Raw genomic sequence first — 18,753 nt, forward strand, 5'->3', positions numbered from 1 at the left:
AATTTTTTATTTAATTTTTAAAACATTGAACCTTAAAATGATATTGATACCAGGGGAGGGTATCGATAAATTGTTCATAGGTATTGATACTTAATTGCAAGTATCAATACTTAACGCTTTTGCTCAAATTTCCCTCAAAGTTAGAATGCTAATTTCGTATCGATACCAAGAAAATGTATTAATAAAAATATGACGGTATAAGTATCAATACTTTTTACTTTTGCTCAAAATTCTAGAATGCTAATTTTGTATCGATACCATGCATGGGTATCGATAAAAATGTCTAGGTATCGATATTTAATGAAAAATATCGATACTTTTTATTTTAAACAGTTCTTCACTTGTTTTAAGTGGTTTGAAAGGTTTTTGAACTTATCCAAAATATTTTCTAAGCGTTCAAAGTAATTTTTCAAAGTGTTTGAAGATGGATTAGAGTTTAAAAAGATTTGAAATAAATTTTTACTTTGAACTGCATTCAGTTTTTGTTCAAAAACAATTTTTATTCAAAAGATTTTATCTTTGTTATATCAAAACATTTTATCAAATAAACTTAGTTTAACATAAAGTCTTACGGTGAAGTCATAGCATTAAAGAGGCTACTTAAGAGCCAGAAGAGATGATGAGATTGCAATATCTCGACCTCTTTTCAGGGATGAAATTTCTTAAATGAGGGGAAAATTGTAATGACCCAACTTTAGCTAGTGTCAAAAAATGCGGTTTTGGAACCCAATTCAATGAATCGAGTCTGTGGGATTATAATAGGAGGATTTTCAAAGTTAGTATGAAAATATATTAAAGAACGATTAAGTAACTAAATCCAGAAAATCATTACTTAAAGTTCATGGACTAAATTGTAAAAGTTCAATCGCTATTAAATTTTAAATTGAAAAAAGCTTGAGGGTCCAATCAATAATTAACCAAAGGACCAAATGGCTATTCAACCATTATTGTGAAATGATTTAGTGGATTTTGATGACATCCACTTGATTTTAATTAATTAAGTTAATTAGTTAAGTGAGAATAATTAAAGGTTAAAATTTAGATTAATTAAGCTAATTAAGGCCTTAATCATAGTATATATATTGAGTGAGTGAAGAGAAAGATCTTCACCTTTCTCATTGTGTTTGGTTGTCCAAAGCTAAGAAGAAGGAAAAACTTTTTTGTTTGCTTTTCCATTTTGATCCAAAATCAATCAAGTAATTAAGTTCTTTCCTTAAGATTTTTATGAATTTGAATCATGGGAGCTTGATGTAGCTAACACATGTATTAAATTCTTCAATTGTTAAATGTTTAGAAAGTTATCATTAAATTATAATTGATGAATTTAATCTTGAAATTGAAGATATTGCTAGTTAGTAAGCTTGGATTATGTTAATGATTAAGTTAAAAGTTAAGTTAAGCTTTCTAGATAATTTTATGACATTAGGGACCAAATTGAATAAAAAAATTATTATGGGATTAAGATTAAAAGTACAAGGTACTTAATGAAAGATAAGAAATTAAATTTTGATCCGATGTTAGATATCGGAAAATATGAGTATTTTAGATATACGGGCTAAAATTAATAAAATGCAAACTATGTTTGATTATGTGATTTTCGTGTGAATAGGTGAAAACTAATATCGTTTCTATATGTGAATTATCGTACGTAGCTAAAGACGACATTGGACCATCCCGAGAGAAAGGAAAAACAAGAGTTGTAGATGAGTAGCTAATATGGTTTGTACTTTCATTATTTGAATTCAATGTGTGTGTGTGTGTGTTTTGGTACAAACTAGCTTACTTGATGTATGAATCCTACTTGTCTCATTATTCATTTTTGTATATGATGATATGGAATGTTGTGAATTAAATTGATATGATTATGGTATAAATGAGTATTATATGAAACTATGATATGTGTTTGGAACATTGATTACCCTATTAACTGTCTTGGGTAGAGTCGAGTATAGTTGCATGCCATAGGATTAGTATACGGGATTATACTTTGGTTTATACCGATGAGGCACGGAGTGCATACTATATTTCAGACGTCCCCATGAGGTGCAGAGCACACTTTACTTCGATTTATACCGATGAGATGTGAAGCGCAAATTATACTTCAAGCGTACCGATAAGGCACTAGGTGTAAGGTATATTGGTGTGATGGTTGGGTGATCCGTGTATCCATCTTGAGTTCATTTCTGATTAATAGGGATTATAAAACATATATCGTGTTATATGATATTTGATATGAAATACCAATATTGAATGGTTTACCTTGTATGTTAATATTAAAGTAACAAAAGATGACATGTGAAAGATCATGTGAACCGGATAAAACGAGCTTTGAAGGCCAGCAAGGATATAAAACGAATCTATTGATTTGATATAGAAATGTGAAATGAATGGATTTTTAGTATGTTATGTCATATATGAAATTGAGATATGATGATAAAAGAAATTATGTGTTCATGAATGAAACGTCAAATGAAATTTGGTATTAGACTATGCACTTGAGACATGAAAATGGACATTGATTTAGCCGATAGATGAATAATATATTTATTGTATTGATATCTTGTTTTTATTGATTATTGATTTAAATCATGAATGTACTATTGGCCCCTATTGTTTAGCGTACAATTTGCATATTTTTGTGCTAAGTTTCGTAAATCTCGAAGTCACAAAATGACCAGTAGATCCGGACATTATGTTATGTTAATTGCAAGTGGTATGTACTTAACCTTTGAGTTGGTCCTTAGGTTCAAGTTTTCATATTGGTATATATGATGGAAATGTTTATATTCTGAGCATGTCCACATGTGGTTCATGTTAAGCATATGTATATCTCTAGTGAGTTAATGCTTACTTACCAATTTGACCTTGTTATACTTGTGATGGAGTTGTTTCATGCTTGCCAGGTAAATGAATGTATTATATACTTATGATCACATATTGAAAGGTACTTGTTGGGTCAAGTGAGGTAGTTTAGCTTTTGAATTAATGCCTAAATTGTATTGTGTTGCATTTTGGGGTCATTTTGACCATTTGGTATTTGTATTTAATAGATTTAAGATGAATGAAGTAAAATTTGGGAAAAACTGCCTTCAAGGTCACAACACTCCTTTATTGGTGTCGTGACATCGAGCTTCTGTTTCCATAGTTGTGGTTCTCCCCTACTGAGGTCGCGAAATTGAATCACCCTACCCTCAAGGTCGCGGCATTCCGTTACTGAAGTCACAACATCAATTTCTTGTCTTCAAGGTCACAACTCACCTCGGTTGAAGTCTCAACATCATACTTCTACCCTTAGTGTCGCGATATAAGTCCTTCAATGTCACGACATTTCTCATTAATTTTATAATTTTTACATTTTAATCTCTCATTCACCATTGGATTAGTATGAGAGCTTTTGTAAGCTTACTCATGATGCAAATTTGATTAGATAATGTTTTTAGAAGAAATAATATTTAATTGTTTGTACAATTTGTCTCATGGAATATTGAAATGATATTGTAATTTGGCAACAAGTGTGACATCTCATGTCCTGGATCTTGAGATCGGATCGAGAGTGGGGTGTTACATAGCCATTACTCCCATGTTTAATGATGCTAGATGTGGGAGTTATAGTGCACCTGTGGATAACAACCTTCGCGCCTTGCAAAATTGTCAGGTATCTCATGATGTCCTTACTCAAGTTGGGATTAATGATAATTTATTGTTTATTGATGTAGTAAGTTGCATCGACTAGCTTGAATGCGATGAGGATGCTTGATACAGAGGCATTCGCAAGTTTACTAGTCTTAATATGGCATATATGGAACGTGCACAACAATGTGGTCTTGAAAGGTATACAAACCCATGTGGCCTTGTGTTATGCGTGAGGACTTCAGAGAGACTTATGCCATTGTCCAGCAATTTCATGTTCTTTCACCATGCACTGAATTACTTTATAAAAACAATAACATAGCTTGCGTCAATTTTTTAGAGACGATTCTTTTTATTAAAGAAAAAGACATTAAACAGCAATAACAATGAGAAGGGTGATGCTGTCTTTCTGAAAATAACCTTACTAGGAAATCTATACATACAAGTGCTAACACCATTTCCCTAAATCAAATAAACAAGAAAATATGTTAAAAAAAGTTAAAGTTTTCTCTTACCACGTCTTCCAGTATCTAAATCAACCAGCCTTGATGATGATGGGACTGGCATTGGTGTTGATAAGCCAACTGATTCTGGGATGTCAAGATTGACTCTCATAGATTCGCCTGCCATTGTACGCTTCATATCAATCTCATGAAATTGCTGAACTTGAAGTTTTACTTTGTCAATCTGCTTAGAAAAATACACACAAAATAAAATGGTAAGTGGCAGCAAATTAAGACCTTTTGCCAATTACACAAACTGCGTTCCACTACAAAACCAGATATATTGAGTAAAATGGCAGTAATTACAAGTTCAATATGATAAATGGATGAACGTGCATCAGCAAGTCTCGATTGCAATTCATCGAACTTTTTTCTTCTGTACTCATCATTCTCCATTTGATTTCCCCTCTCACCTAATTGTTGAAAAAGACCTGCATGAAGAATATTCATAATTGAAGTACTTTGAGAATACAGTCAAACCATAAGTGAAACCTGCGAAGCAAGGTATACTACCTGTCAAAACAGACAGAACCCATATCTGAGTTGGGACATCACCAAGCTTCTTCGCTAAAGTTAGTGAGGATCTTAGGATCTCTCTGGCTTGTCCAGTGTCATGCAGAGCAAGTGCCAAATTCCCAAGAATGGTCAAATACTGTGAAACAAGTTGGAGGTTTCCCATTTGAACATGAGCAATCTGCAAACCCTTGGCCAGCCGGTTTCTGCATCAAAGTTGTAATTTTACACAAACCGATTAAGAGAGATAGCAGTCCTACCAAACCCTAAACCATAAAATTAATTCTAGCATTCTATAATAAACAAGAGTAAGTCTTCTTCTCTTAGGTGATTATATTTTCTTCCTTCAAAAATATATTAATGATATCAGTAGTAGAAGTACAAAAATCTTTCTTTTTTTTTTTGCATTAGTATATAAAAATCTTGTACATCCAAACATCTTCTCTTTTTACCCAAACTACTGATAAAATAGGAAATACACTGCCCTTTTGAGCACGTTGCTTATCTTTTCACCACTTCTAATGACCATCATTTACCACTAATGGTACCTTCAATCCAACACTCTGAAGCATAGATAAAATGAATTTCCCTATTCTAGAGGAAACTGTTCATTTGCATCGGATTTAAAGCATACGTCAGTGCTGTGAGATAGGACAAGGGAGGACTGAACTGAAGAAGTAGCATTGGAAGAAGGAATAGGTCTTTTCAAATATACAATCAGTTTTTGACTCACTGATGTGGTTTAGCGAAGAAACAGTGGTAACTGAAAGAATTAAGGCTGTAAAACGAGTTAAAAATGAAAATGAAAACCATGGAAAACTTAAGGTTATAGAAAACCTCTAGGTTAATTTATTAATTCAAACATAATAATCAGAAAAGTTGCTGTTGTAAATCTGTTACAGCATATATAATAGATTTTCTCGCAAATAAAGTTTTATAATTTGTCGTAGACTTAAATAAAATTAACTAAATATAAAATAAACTGAAATAATAAAAGAAAATATCTACATTATTCCTCAGCTTGGGAAACTTGATTCCGGCGAGAAAACTTTCACCACTACAACCACTTCAGCATAAATTTTTGGATCAACACTTTGCAGCTCTTCTTCTACAATCCAAGTACTTTCACTAACTGTTTTGCCTAATCATTTCACCAAAAATCTCCTATATTTATGATCGCTTCTAGACCTCGCTTCTTTAAAATCCAAGACATCTTCGATAACCTCAATTTTTAGACTTAAAAAGTTGCAGCACCTGCTCAGAAATTTCAACAAAATCCCCATCGAAACCCTCAAAAGAATACAAGTAAGAAACATTAAAATGACATGCAAATCTGTAGGCAACTCAATCACATAAACATCAGAGCTTATTTTCCTCAACACCTTACATGCCCCGAACTTCTTTGACTTCCAACATGTAATCAGTACCCTTTGGAAACCTTTTTTGCCTCAAGTGTACGAGATCTAAGCCTCCATCTTCAAACTCCTTAATTCGACAATGTAGATTAGCTTTAGTAACATAAAGCTCATTGCTTGCTTTTAAGGCAACCATCACCTCTAGAGAACTTGCCATATATGATTAGCAAAAGCTTTCTCATCAGCACTCACCCTATTTCCAAATGGTCAAGGAACTTAAATCAAGTGTATGTTGCAGTTTCAAAAGGAGTCTCATTAATTGTTCTATTAACAAAGTTGTATGCGAACCCAACTTGAGGAATAACCAAATTCCATCTCTTCACATGATTCCTAACAAGATACCTAAGCATATTTCCTAAACTTCAATTAACATCCTCTGTTTGTCCATCCGTTTGTGGATAACAACTACTAAAAAAATTCAACTGGGTTCCTATTTTCTACCACAAAGTCCTCCAAAAATGTCCTAATTTGACATCCCTATCAAAAACTATAGATGTAGGAACACCATGTAATCTTGCTACCCTGAAAAAAAAGAAGAACTCAACAATATGTAGCATAAGAAGTTTTAAAACAAGGAATGAAATGCGCCATCATCAAAAAGCGATCCACCACAATAAAGCAAGATGGAGGTATGTGGCCAATCGTGCAATTACTACCGCCAAATTATGAATTAGTAATAATTATGTTTCTTGGCCTGTTTCTATTGAATTGTGATTTATGGATACAAGGATCATTTAGAAAAGGATGCTAGTAAAGTTGATGAAAAAATAGAGATGCTTGGACCAAAATTGATGCACAACTATGTTGTTTATTATGGCACTTGCTTAAAGCAAAGTTACTTTGTTTAGTCTTGCAAAACCTGTTACAAAGTTTGGTCTAAGGCGAAGACTTTATACACCAAGAATTTATGAAGTTGTCATAGATCTTGTTCATCTATAACAAAATCAACAGGACATGACTAACTATTTAGGTTAAGTTGAAACTTTAAAGGATGAATCCAATGTTATTATGCCTCTTTTTGAAAATATCATTGATCAAGAGCAAGAGACATTTTTATTGTACTTGCCTTGACAGTGTGAGCAAATCTAGCCTCAGTTTGAGATCATATTCTTCTCAGCCCAATTATTCCTATTCTAGAAAATGCATTTCTTCATGGAGAATTGACTAAAAAAGTTTATATGCAGTAACTGTCAGGTTTTGTTGCCCAAGGGGAGTCTAAGTATGTCTACTGTAGAAATCTCTTTATAGCCTAAAACAATCTCTGAGGGTCTGGTTTGAACCTAGCATTGTTATCCAAGCATTTGAGATGAAAAGGAGTGAAGCAGATCACTTAGTCTTTTACCGTGATACCAATCATGGCCAGTGCATCTATCTAGTGGTGTATGTGAATGATATTGCTATAACAGGTGATGTTCATGAAGGCATTGAGCTATCACTTAGAGGAATGTTGAATTGTAAACCTCTAGACACCTATGGATCTTAATGCCAAGCTTATTCCAGGACAAAAGGGAGCCACTAAAGGATCCTAGTCAATCTCGAAGATTGATTGGAAAACTTAATTATCTCACTATCACAAGTCTAAATACTTTCTTTTCTTTGCAATTAATGTGGTTAGTTAAATTCTCCAAACTCCACGTGATAGCCACTGGAATACAGTATTACACATCCTTAAATACATCAAAGGTGCCCCTAAGCGAGGCTTTTTGTATGAAGATAAGGGAAAGACAGGTTTTCAGATACTCATGTTGATCAGGTAAAATCTCCCTCAAATAGACGGTCCACTTCAGGATATTATGTCTTCATAGGAGGGAATCTATTATCATGGAAAAGTAAAAAACAAGATGTTGTAGTAAGATCAAGTGCAAAAGCAGATAATCAAGCCATGGCCTTAGTCACTTGTAAACTTGGTTAAAATAACTACTTCAAGAATTGAGGTGAAACAATTAGTCCAATGAAGTTGACGTGTGATAATCAAGCAGCATTGCATATTGTTTCAAATTTAGTGTTTCATGGAATGACCAAACACATAAAGATAGATTATCACTTTGTTAGACAAAAAATAGAGTCCAGATGCATTGCCACTAGTTTGTTAATTCCAATGATCAGTTAGCAGTTATTCTCACTAAAGTCCTCAAGAAACCTCAAATCAAGTATATACATAACAAGCTAGGAACATATGATATATATGCTCCAGTTTGTGGAGTATTATGATAGAGATTATAAGCTATAAATTGTACGGATTATAGACTCAATTACAACAATTGAAATTTCAATGTTTCTTTGTCTTGTTTTGTACATTTCCTATAGCATAAATACCCATCTAACTTGAGGGAATAATCAAGCTGAAAATTAAGACTTCACTCTATATTTCTTCTCTTTATTTTTCTAATTTTACACTTCCCAATCCAAATAATCTTCCACGTACATGTTATCATGAAAATCAGCAACTTTGATCTTAATTCCACCTATCTAATTCAAAGGCATACACAATTGTGGGCACCTTCCAGAATCTCCATCTGGACTCCCACCGGTTCTTGTCGCAATGTAGCATAAATTGCAGTCAATATTGTCTCTTGACCTTGACTTCCGCTTCCTTAATATCTACTATGTCCAACCATGGCTTAATAGCAACCGTAGGATCTAATTAAGTTCTAATGCCAAAATTGATATGGTTTAGGGTAGAAAACAACCATAATTGAAAGAATTAAGGCTGTAAAACGAATAAGAAAAGAATTTGAAACTCTAGAAAACTTAAGAGTTATAGAAAGTCTCCAGGCCTCTTTATTAATTCAAAGATAATAATCAGAAAAGTTGTAAATATGTTACAACATATATAAAATGGACTTTTGCAAATAAAATTTTATTATTAACCCTCAACTTAACCCTAAAGAAACTAATAATCCTAGCTGTCCAAAATAAGATATTTAATACTTTAAACTAAATAATATAAAATAAACTGAAATAAAAAAATAAAATATTATAAAATTAAGCTCTTGCGTCACATAGTAACATAGATGTTATAGCTATTACTTAACATGGATTCTAGAAATGCTTTGAAAAAGGAAATTGGGTTCTTTCAAATGCCACTTAAGATATGATAGACCAAATTACCTAAACCAAACAGTCAATGATCTTTCAGTTTAAATGAGACTAATCAAATTAGAAGCTCACCGTGCTTCTTGTAGATCTTGCTGCTTCATCAATAGAAGGCCATAAGCAAAAAGGATGCTTGCTTCCTCACGAACTCCAACAAAGGAATCCTTCATTCTGTAAACTGGTCCAATTAAATCAAGCGCCTACATGCAACATAAATATCAATAAACACAACATAGACACTAGAAAGAAAAAACACAACATAAACTAAATTATAATTTTTAGCAACAAAGAATTTTGTAACCAGCAACTACTTGACCTGTGAAGACGATTCAGCATCACCAATGCAAAAGTATGAAATGGCTGCATAAGCTTGGCACATGATTTGCATTGATTTGCTCTCAGTTATCTGAACATGTGAAACAAAATTCACACTTTAAATTTCACAGATATTCTTCTAGAGAACAGGACAGAAGCATAGTACACTAGATGACATCAGCTAAACAGAATGAACTTGCTTAAATTAATTGGTATTAGCTTTTAACTAACCACCTCTATTTCAAAAGCCATAATGGGATAGCTAAACAAAATATTGCCAAGTTAAACAACATACCTTTGCAGCTTCTACATAGTGAAAAGCTGCTTCATTATAACAGCCAACAGAATGGGAATATTGCCCCCTAAGCATTTCGATGATGCTCTCACAAGCTTGTAAAATTGTTGGAAAGCGAATGAACCAGTTCTTCATTTGCACCAATGCCTGTGGGATTGAGACGCTATCTTAGTAATTCAAATTCAAGAATTACCGATACAGGTTTTTGGCTGGAGAAAATTAAGGAGCATTCTGCCAATCTAGAAGTTTATAATTGTACAGCATGAAGCATTTATGTGTCTGATGAAAAATAAGATGTGAAATGACAATCTTGCTAAGGAAAAAGTCAGAGAAAGTCACCCTACATGTTTCTGTGCATAAAATACAAATAGGGGGGAGGGGGCAAAATAAGCATGCAAGGGATATTCGAAATCATTGGAAGGAAGTCACTACCATGGTTGCTAAAGACAATCAGATTAAGTTATTCTACATTTGTACTCGTACAATATACAACCATAGTATTCAACAACCCTAACGCTAACTAATGTTAGTCAATGTAACAGAGCTTAGAAAAGAGAGAATCAAAACTAAAAAGTCAAGAATCCTTCTTTTCTTCTCTCTCTCATTTTTATTTTTCATGATAATCAAAATCAAGGATCCTTCAAACCTTTATAAATACTAAAAATATAAAATAAACCACATATACATGCATGCATAGACTTTTTGATAACTTATCAATTTGATCGTTAAGGTGCTGCCTAAAAAAAGGTAGGGAAATAAAAACACCACTAGCTGACTTGAACAAATAAATCCAAAGGTTTTAAAGCTCAAGTTTTAAGAGAGAAGACAGTTCATTGGCAGTAATTGGAACCATAAAACCTACCTCCTGAGCTTCAAGAAATTCAGACCGTGTAAGCTCCACGGCCACTTTATTCTCAAGGAACTGCATCAACAGCATTAAATATACACCAGCCATCCAGATCGCTGAGTGCTGCAAGTCCACTTCTACTCAAGAAAAATTAAGTTCAACAGTAAGAAATGTAAAATTACTTCAGGACGAAAAATGCAAGATGTAAAAATAACAAAAGCAAACGAACCTCTCACATCATCAGTTATACCAAGCCTGATGAGTTCCTCTGCAAGAAACATCAATGCTTAGATCCTAAGCATCCATCAATCATATAGTCTAAGGGGCTACATAGAACTTATAAACCCTTCTACTCCACTTTTCTCTTATCCTCAATCATAGAAAGGTGGTAAAAGAAATGAAATCCCAAAAATAAGGCAATCCTGTCTTAGTTTAAAGAACAAACCTTTGATGATATGTATTCCAGACTGAATTCGTTTATCACACTCTTTGAAATTTCCTTTTGGACGGCCAAAAATGATGACCATAAGATCAACAAGGGCATAGACAGCACTTTTCGGCAGCCATTCCCCATTAATGGGAGGTGGTGCGAGAAAAAGCTTATCTTGCAATGCCCGTTTGGCATTTCCAAAATATGTGGGTTCAAGAGAATCATTTCCAGCTGAAGTGGTAGTGGTAGTAGTAAAACGGGTAAGCTGTCCCCGAGACTTGGAATCTTGCTTCATAGCAGCATCCAATTTGTCCACGTGTTTGACAGCATTCTTGTAATCAGAGACACGAAGTCGATAGAAGATGTGGAGAAGCTCATTGTAAAAGAGTAAACCCATGCAGTGGGCTCTCTTTGATAGGAAAAAGGAATTAGTACCATATTGCATATAAATCACAGATTAACAAGTAGACAAAAAAGGAAAGAGAAGAGATGGTAGAGCTCAACTGACCCTATCAGAGGGCATAGTCTCCCAGACCTGATTGCATCTCTGAAGAGCTCGCTCAACCTCATTCGCAGTTTGATCATCCCATTGCATAAGGAGGCGGACATGCAGGATAGAAGCCACAAAGAACATCTGAAGCTCCGGATAGCAAATTTGAGTAGCGGATACATAACCTGATTCTAAAGTGGAGATTGAGTTCTGGTAGTCTCCTTCAATAATCAGAGCGTTTGCCAGCTGAGAATTGAAGTTGCAACACCATAACTTGGCCGAAACACTGCAAATTCAAGGAGTGTTTAACACTAGTAATTTACTCTATCAGATTAAGTACTAGTACAGTAATTAGGGTAAAAGAAAAAAAATTATATAGTCAGAAGTAGAATATCTTTAATAGGAAAAGCTTAAGTGCAAGCATACTCGGGAGCCGCCGCAGAAGTAAGGTGAAGAGCCTTGTACAAGATCTGCTTCTGAGGAGGGATAGCCCCAACGAGATGGTAGCACTGACTGAGCAGTGAGTAGGTTCGGCACTTCAAGTCGAAGCATGAAGGTATGGAATTAAGGAGCAATTGTGAGCGTTCGAGGTGGGACTTAGCATGGTTCACGTTGTGAGAGTGGCGCAGCAGAAGAGTGGCTATGCGGAGTCGAGTCTTCACCTCAACGATGGGAAGGAAGGAAGCGTGAGACTGGCAGATTGCCTCCAAGCACTTCACCGCCTTCCCTATCTCTCCCTTCTTCTCAAACTCATCCGCCAGTCCCCACAGCCCTTCTGCCGCAGCTTCCATTCCCCAATTTTCACCAACCCACAAACTGTATGCTCTACTTCTTCTTCAAGGCAGAGTTAGCAGAGAGAGAAAATAGAAATGAATGGATCGCCATAAAAATCATACTGCATCTCCCAACCAATCCCAAATCCCCCAACTCCTGTTTCCAAGTCAAGTCAAGTCAAGAACGCAACTACCAAGCCAAGTGGGCTTATTATTAACCTTTTTACATAAAAAATGGACGGCCTATTGTTGGATGGGCCAACATAGTCTGGTATCCTGGATTGACAAATATGGATCAAGGGTTAACCGCTTAAAGGTATGGCGTCCAGCTGGATATCTTTTTCTGTTCGATTACTTTGTCCAATGCTCAACTTGGATAATATTTACCTAGATATGAAGATGTTGATAATGAGAATCTTCCGGGAAGCAGACATCATCGAATGACAGAGGTTATATTATATTTACAATGTGGGTGATGTATTAAATATATTTATAAAAAATTAAAATGATTAATAAATGTTTAAGTTCAAATTGTATTTATATTTTTATTATTTATATGAAATGACAAAAATACCTTAAAATAATATAAAGAGTTTAATATTAGTAGGGATGCAAATGAATGCATGCTGTGATGTTATCCGAAGGCACACGTATACATATTAGGGGTTGTTTTCCACTCAACAAGAGTTATTATGATGCTTATACGAGATTTCAAGATCTTCAGCATAGGCAATTCTTGAGTCTTGAACTATTGACCTTTATCTCTCAAGAAAAAGGGAGAATCAAATCAAGAGAATTCTACACATAGAGGTCTACACGCTAGAGTTAAGATATTAGCTTAGCAGTTGTAACATCCGAGATTAAAATTTTCAACTTGTCTCTAGGAAGCACCAACTCATGCAAAATGGACAACCACATTAATTAATCTTTCATCTGTTATAGTAATGGTTCCAACTAAACAAAAAAACGATAGCCAAAAATGCTGTACTTCAAACTTTAACTCCAGTTGGCAAGAAGGGATCCCACCATCCAAATTCATATTTTGGATAGGGTGCCACCCAGTTTTCTGGCTTCTCAAACTCCAGAGTGGTAGGATTTGAAGCTAAAGCTTCTTCAAGATTGTCAGCTTCATAGCTATCAGATAAAACTCTGTCCAACCTCAACTTCATAAACCTGATAAGCAAATTGAATTAGGAGCAAAAAGATGCAAGTTAAAAATGACATATATAACAAAATGCGAGTAGGAATCTTTGCTTCCCTGCTATACTAATATCTTAAAACTATGCCTAATTCCCACTAATAAAAGGTTCAGAAATAGTTTGGGATGTAATTCCATTTGTGTTGCCTACAACCATGAGGATGGGTGTTTTCAAGCCATTCTTAAACTAAGATGCACTTTTTCCTGCATTATCACCACCACAGTCAGATATGGTTCTTTCTCTTGCCTTTTGCATTTTAAATATGATCTGTCACGCAAGAGTATGATTCATGTATCACCAGACAAATTCACAAAGGATTCAATTGCACGCGAATTTAGGGTATTTTGTACTTGCTCCATTTGAGGTTTAACATCTCCTAGATGAAGTCCTAACCAAGGTGGCAGGTAATTGAGCCCAGCAAATGACACTAGCTTAAATACTAGTCTTTTAATATTCAGATTTTATCAGTAGGCACATAGGAAGTAGGAAGAAAGAGATGAAAAGGATGCTAAAACTAAAAGAAACTTTTTGGTTTCAAGCCTTACGTGATCCAAGGGCCGTTAGTTGAAACCAGAGCAACAGCAGGCCTGCGCAACCTCTTTGTGATGTCAGGGAAATTTTCCAAGAACTTGGGTTCAATTACAAGCCAGAAGTCCTGCTCTTTATTGCGTTCTCCGTAGTAACGAAGCCTCTCAAACAAAAGTTCTTTGAAGTGCTCCTCTTCATCAAGCATGAACTTTGCATTCGCAACAACAAAATAGTATTTTTTGGATTGTTGCTGGAAAATAAGAATAATTTCAGAACCACAAAGTAATTCATACCACCAGAAAAGCCTATTTAATAATATCACTCTGAACAGAAAATCAGCATGGCCTCTTGGCACTGTTTCTATTATTATTATTTAAATTTTACAGCACCATGAAACCTTTAAATAGAGGATGATTCTCAAGAAGATCTTCATCATCAAAATGAAAGAAAAAGCATCTCAGAAATCGACACATTTCGACCTTCTTTCCTGCTATTGATTTTATTTATGAAGGATTACATGCTTTAGGAAACTGGAGTTAAATGATACCCTGAGGCAATTAGAAGGGTAAATATTTGAATTGTTTACCACTTTGTTGCTTCTCAAATCTCAACAATAAAATGCAAAGGCTTTGTTCAATCAAAGTATCAATGTAACAGTCAAACAGGTCTTTCTTGTTGAATTATGTACATATTAACACACTCACATGGTAGTTTTTAAAGAAAGAGAAGTTTTTAAGGGTGTGGAAATTTTTTTTATAAAAATAAAACATGTTTAATATTTCAATGACATAATTATCTTTATGTACATAACTATTTGTTCTAATACGAGGCTTTTTTGTCAACTCAATGACAGTTGATATCACTTAATTCGTGACAAAACTCAATCAAACACTTTATATTAGTGTATAAATAACCATTTATTTTATAAAATACTAAATTATAGTACAATCACGATATTATGTAACAAATATATTTATAAAAAATGATTTAATTAATAAATAAAGCTTTAGTTGAAATATTAAAGTGAAGATGTTAAAAATCATAGTCTTTTAATTTCAAAGCCCACTATGACTATATTTTTCTATTTTTTATATAAAAGATATAAAAAGCCAAAACATCCTCAAAATAATATAGTTTGTAACAATGGTAATTTAATCCTTTTGTCACCAACTCAATTGGGGGCTTAGTATATAGTATAGATAGATGAAGCTCTTTGTCAATTCAATGACCACGTTGGAGTCACTGAACTCATGATAGAAACTCAATCAATATCAGTTTTGATATAAGCATATGTAATAGCACCCTTTTTCCTACTAGATCGCATATCAATGAAAGCTAGCTATTTAGCACAATAAGGAAGAAGGCAATGAGAAGGAATACATGGGTGCATAAATTAGACTAGAAATTGGTTTGGCATGAAATCAAATGGTATAACTAACAAATAAGGCAAACGAGTGATAGCAGTCCTACCTGATTAAAAGCAGTTAAATATATCTACACAGTGGGTAATGCACAGAAGATTGCAGTGTATCAAGATTCAAATACCTATTAATGCAACTATTTGATATTCGATAGACGATGGTAAAGAAATAATAGATACAAAAGGAGTACCATGTCGGGACTGAGCTGGTCGGAGTCGACTGCAGCAACGGCTGTCCTAAAGGATGGTGGAGTCCTGGAAGTGGAAGTGAATGAGCTCTTAACCAACAATTGGGCGCGGTTGTTGCTGTTGCTGCTACTAGGAAACGCTAAGGCTTTGGCAGCGCCACCATTGCCGCATTGGGCGGTGAATGCTGCTGGCGCACCAGCCAGACCAAGTGTTAAACTTGCAGCACTAAGCGCACCTAACATTTCCTTTTCTTGATCCGGACCAGAGTAGCAGCAGCGATCAGATTTTTAAAACAAAGGGGTTTTTACTTTGCGGAGGGCAGAAGAAGATTTTCTGATTTTGGATTTGGCTTTACCAATTAGTAGCCATCTTGCAAGACAACCTTATCTTGTTATCTTGCAACTTGTACAAAGTCCCACGAAATCAGTAATAATCTTTTACTTTTATTATTATTATTATTATTATTATTATTATTATTATTAAAAAAACTCTTTTTTTTACCATGTAAATGTTATCCATTCTCATTTCCCAAGTAAATAATAGAAATTTTTTCATTTATTCATCTTTCTTTTTTCAAATTAATTTTTTAAATATGTAACTTTTTAATATTACATCTCCGCCCTTCAAAAATTCTATAAAGAATTTTATATAAACTAGATTTATGATACATGTAAAAAAATTATATAACAAATATATTTAATAGAAAGTCACATAAAAGTTAATTAATGCATGGTTGCTATGAAAAAGTTAATTGTTTATTATGTATTGAATTTCAAGTTTAAATTTTATTATGATTAATTTTTTATCAATTTATTATATTTGTTGAGTACCAAGTAGTGTTTGGCACTATTTAACTCATAAACTTACCATATTTTGTGTTGACAAATTTATGTAAAAAAAATTTTGTTATGATTTTTATTGATACTTGGACGTATGCAAGTTCATCTATGATATCCAAACACTATTTTGGGAACTAGTCTTTAAGATGGTTTGGATTGATTTGGATTAAGAAAATTGACTTTTCTTTTTAAGGAATTAGATTGGATCGAGTAATTTGGTAACATATCTTGAAGATTTAAAGATTTATCTTGGTCATGTTGAAGATATTATCCATTATGATTATCTTGCTATTTTGATGGGATTGATGTTAATTGATTTCTATCTTTATAAGCCCTTATATACTGAAAGGTTTGTATAGGTAAAAGGGTGTGGAGATCTTAGCACGTACTATGTTATTTAGAATTTATTTTCAAGGGTGTGGAGAATTTGTGCTTAGGGGACAACTTGGAGGAAAGTGATTTAGATCTTAGTTGCAAAAGTGAAGTTGCTAATATGGTAAGTGTTAAAGCTTGTAATCACTTGTTGTATAAGGTGTTAAGGTAACATATTATCTTTTTGGGCAATGCCCTGCAGACGTAGAGAAACCAAATTGTGTAAACATATTGTGTGTTTTTCTTTGTTCTTCACTGGTGTCTGAAGTAGTTGGCACTGCTCAATTTTCTTGCAAATCCGAAAACTATAGGTTCCAACAATATGAAAAAGACAAAAAAAATATCATTATAAAAATATAAGTTAACTTGTATATGCGAGGGTAATTTAGTAATTCCAAAACTAAGTTGATGCTAAAACACCAACTTAGTGAAAGACTTAATATAAGTATAGATATTACATTAGTCTCATCACTAATGGATGCGGGGATTAATTTTAGATTTTGTATACCCTATTTCCTCCCACACTATAGGTTCGGTTATAATCCTAAATCCTTTCAACTAAATTTAGAACCCTTATAAATCTACTCAGAAATTTTTCAAATTACATTTTAATTTTACTCCTTAAAAATTATATTTTTAGGTAAAGTACATTTTTGGTTACTTAATTATGTGTAAGTTTTTGTTTTTGGTTTCTTAACTTTTAAAAAGTTATAGATAGGTCTCCCCAATTATTCAAGATTGTGTTTTTTTTTATCACCCAACCATTAAGTAACTAATAGAAGGATAATGTGATCATTTTTAATTGACATAATAATAAATTTAGCCCTAAAAAATTATAGATTTTGTCAATTTGGCCCCATAAAAAATTAGTCCTTAACGTTTACACATTGTGTTAATTTCGTCTTGATTCTGAAAAGTTAAAAAAACTATAAAAATGAAAAATACATAATTCAAAAAAAAATATACATAAAAATTTTCAAATTTTTTTTAACTTCTATGTAATTTTCTTGAAACTTTTTACATAACTTTTTATATATTTTTCATTTTTTAGAATCAAGACCAAATTGACATATTGTGTTAATGTTGAGGGTTTTTTTTTTAAATTAGGGTCATATTGATAAAATATATAAATATTAAGGGTTAAATTTGTTATTATGTCAATTAGAAAGGATCATGTCATCCTTCCGTTAGCCATTTAATGGATGGATAGCCAAAAAACACAATCATGAATAACTGGATGACCCCAATTGCAACTTTTTGAAGTTGTGTGACTGTAATGCCCCTTACCTGAGCTCAAACCTACACCTAAGCAAGGAATGCTACCTTTTAAGTTAAACAGTGCACTCAAGTACTAAGCATATTTTTTCCACTCATCTTTCAGACTTATTTATGGTTTTTATCACTTGTAGAATCATTACTAACTTGCTCTATTATTCAGTTGTGTCATGGCCCTTTTGAAGTCAAAACAAGGCATTTAGAAGTAAAGGTATCAGTAACTTGGTGTGTTTACTGTAGATTTTTTCATTCTAGGTAGCCATGTATCGATACTTTAGGTATCAGAACCTAGGTGCAGGGAAACCAAAATCAAGCTTGAAACACCTTAAAACATGCCAAAACACTTCTTAAGCATTCCCAGTCATCCTCAACTATTTTTAGGCCTTTAAATTATTCAAGGTATCACTCAAAACATCATATGTTCATCCAAGTTCAATCACTAGAAATTAATCTTAACATTTTCAAAACTTTCCACTTGATCACAACTTGTACCACTTCAGTAACTATCACTTTGAATTTGCATTAGCATGTTTCTCCTCCTTAATAGTCCATTGAGCCTTTGGCTTGACTACTCTGCCATCGTTAGTACCCATTTTGAGAGATTCCCAACCAGTTAAAATCGCA

The 18,753-nt window shown here is 33.6% G+C and overlaps 2 protein-coding genes across 2 annotated transcripts; both read right to left on the bottom strand.

Annotated features, from left to right (window-relative positions):
• Nucleotides 1–3,953: 3,953 nt before the first annotated feature.
• On the bottom strand, nucleotides 3,954–12,879 carry LOC107927106 (sister chromatid cohesion protein SCC4). The gene is made up of 11 exons (XM_016858082.2): nucleotides 11,961–12,879; nucleotides 11,553–11,820; nucleotides 11,060–11,453; nucleotides 10,844–10,882; nucleotides 10,630–10,751; nucleotides 9,768–9,914; nucleotides 9,474–9,563; nucleotides 9,233–9,357; nucleotides 4,647–4,852; nucleotides 4,440–4,564; nucleotides 3,954–4,317 (listed from the first exon to the last, which is right to left on the bottom strand). Exons 1-11 carry the CDS (start codon nucleotides 12,323–12,325, stop codon nucleotides 4,129–4,131), a joined length of 2,070 nt encoding a protein of 689 aa, XP_016713571.2. The 5' UTR covers nucleotides 12,326–12,879; the 3' UTR covers nucleotides 3,954–4,128.
• A 326-nt stretch (nucleotides 12,880–13,205) lies between these two features.
• LOC107927162 (uncharacterized) lies at nucleotides 13,206–16,097 on the bottom strand. Its single transcript, XM_016858184.2, has 3 exons — nucleotides 15,646–16,097; nucleotides 14,052–14,284; nucleotides 13,206–13,480 (listed from the first exon to the last, which is right to left on the bottom strand). The coding sequence occupies exons 1-3, from the start codon at nucleotides 15,883–15,885 to the stop codon at nucleotides 13,297–13,299; spliced, it is 657 nt and encodes a 218-aa protein (XP_016713673.1). The 5' UTR covers nucleotides 15,886–16,097; the 3' UTR covers nucleotides 13,206–13,296.
• Between the last annotated feature and the right edge of the window lie 2,656 nt (nucleotides 16,098–18,753).

Source organism: Gossypium hirsutum, chromosome D03, assembly GCF_007990345.1.
Source record: "Gossypium hirsutum isolate 1008001.06 chromosome D03, Gossypium_hirsutum_v2.1, whole genome shotgun sequence".
Classification (NCBI taxonomy): domain Eukaryota; kingdom Viridiplantae; phylum Streptophyta; class Magnoliopsida; order Malvales; family Malvaceae; genus Gossypium; species Gossypium hirsutum.

Bases quoted from the DNA above. Each gene is read 5' to 3' on its own strand.
- LOC107927162 (XM_016858184.2), bottom strand. From the start codon at position 15,885: ATGTTAGGTGCGCTTAGTGCTGCAAGTTTAACACTTGGTCTGGCTGGT. The intron at 14,285-15,645 runs GTACTCCTTTTG...CTTATTTTCCAG, and splicing joins ACCAGCTCAGTCCCGACATG to CAACAATCCAAAAAATACTA. The intron at 13,481-14,051 runs GTAAGGCTTGAA...TTTGCTTATCAG, and splicing joins ACTAACGGCCCTTGGATCAC to GTTTATGAAGTTGAGGTTGG.
- LOC107927106 (XM_016858082.2), bottom strand. From the start codon at position 12,325: ATGGAAGCTGCGGCAGAAGGGCTGTGGGGACTGGCGGATGAGTTTGAG. The intron at 10,752-10,843 runs GTTCGTTTGCTT...TTTCTTGAGTAG, and splicing joins TATAACTGATGATGTGAGAG to AAGTGGACTTGCAGCACTCA. The intron at 9,358-9,473 runs GTCAAGTAGTTG...TGTTGCATGTAG, and splicing joins ATGCTGAATCGTCTTCACAG to GCGCTTGATTTAATTGGACC.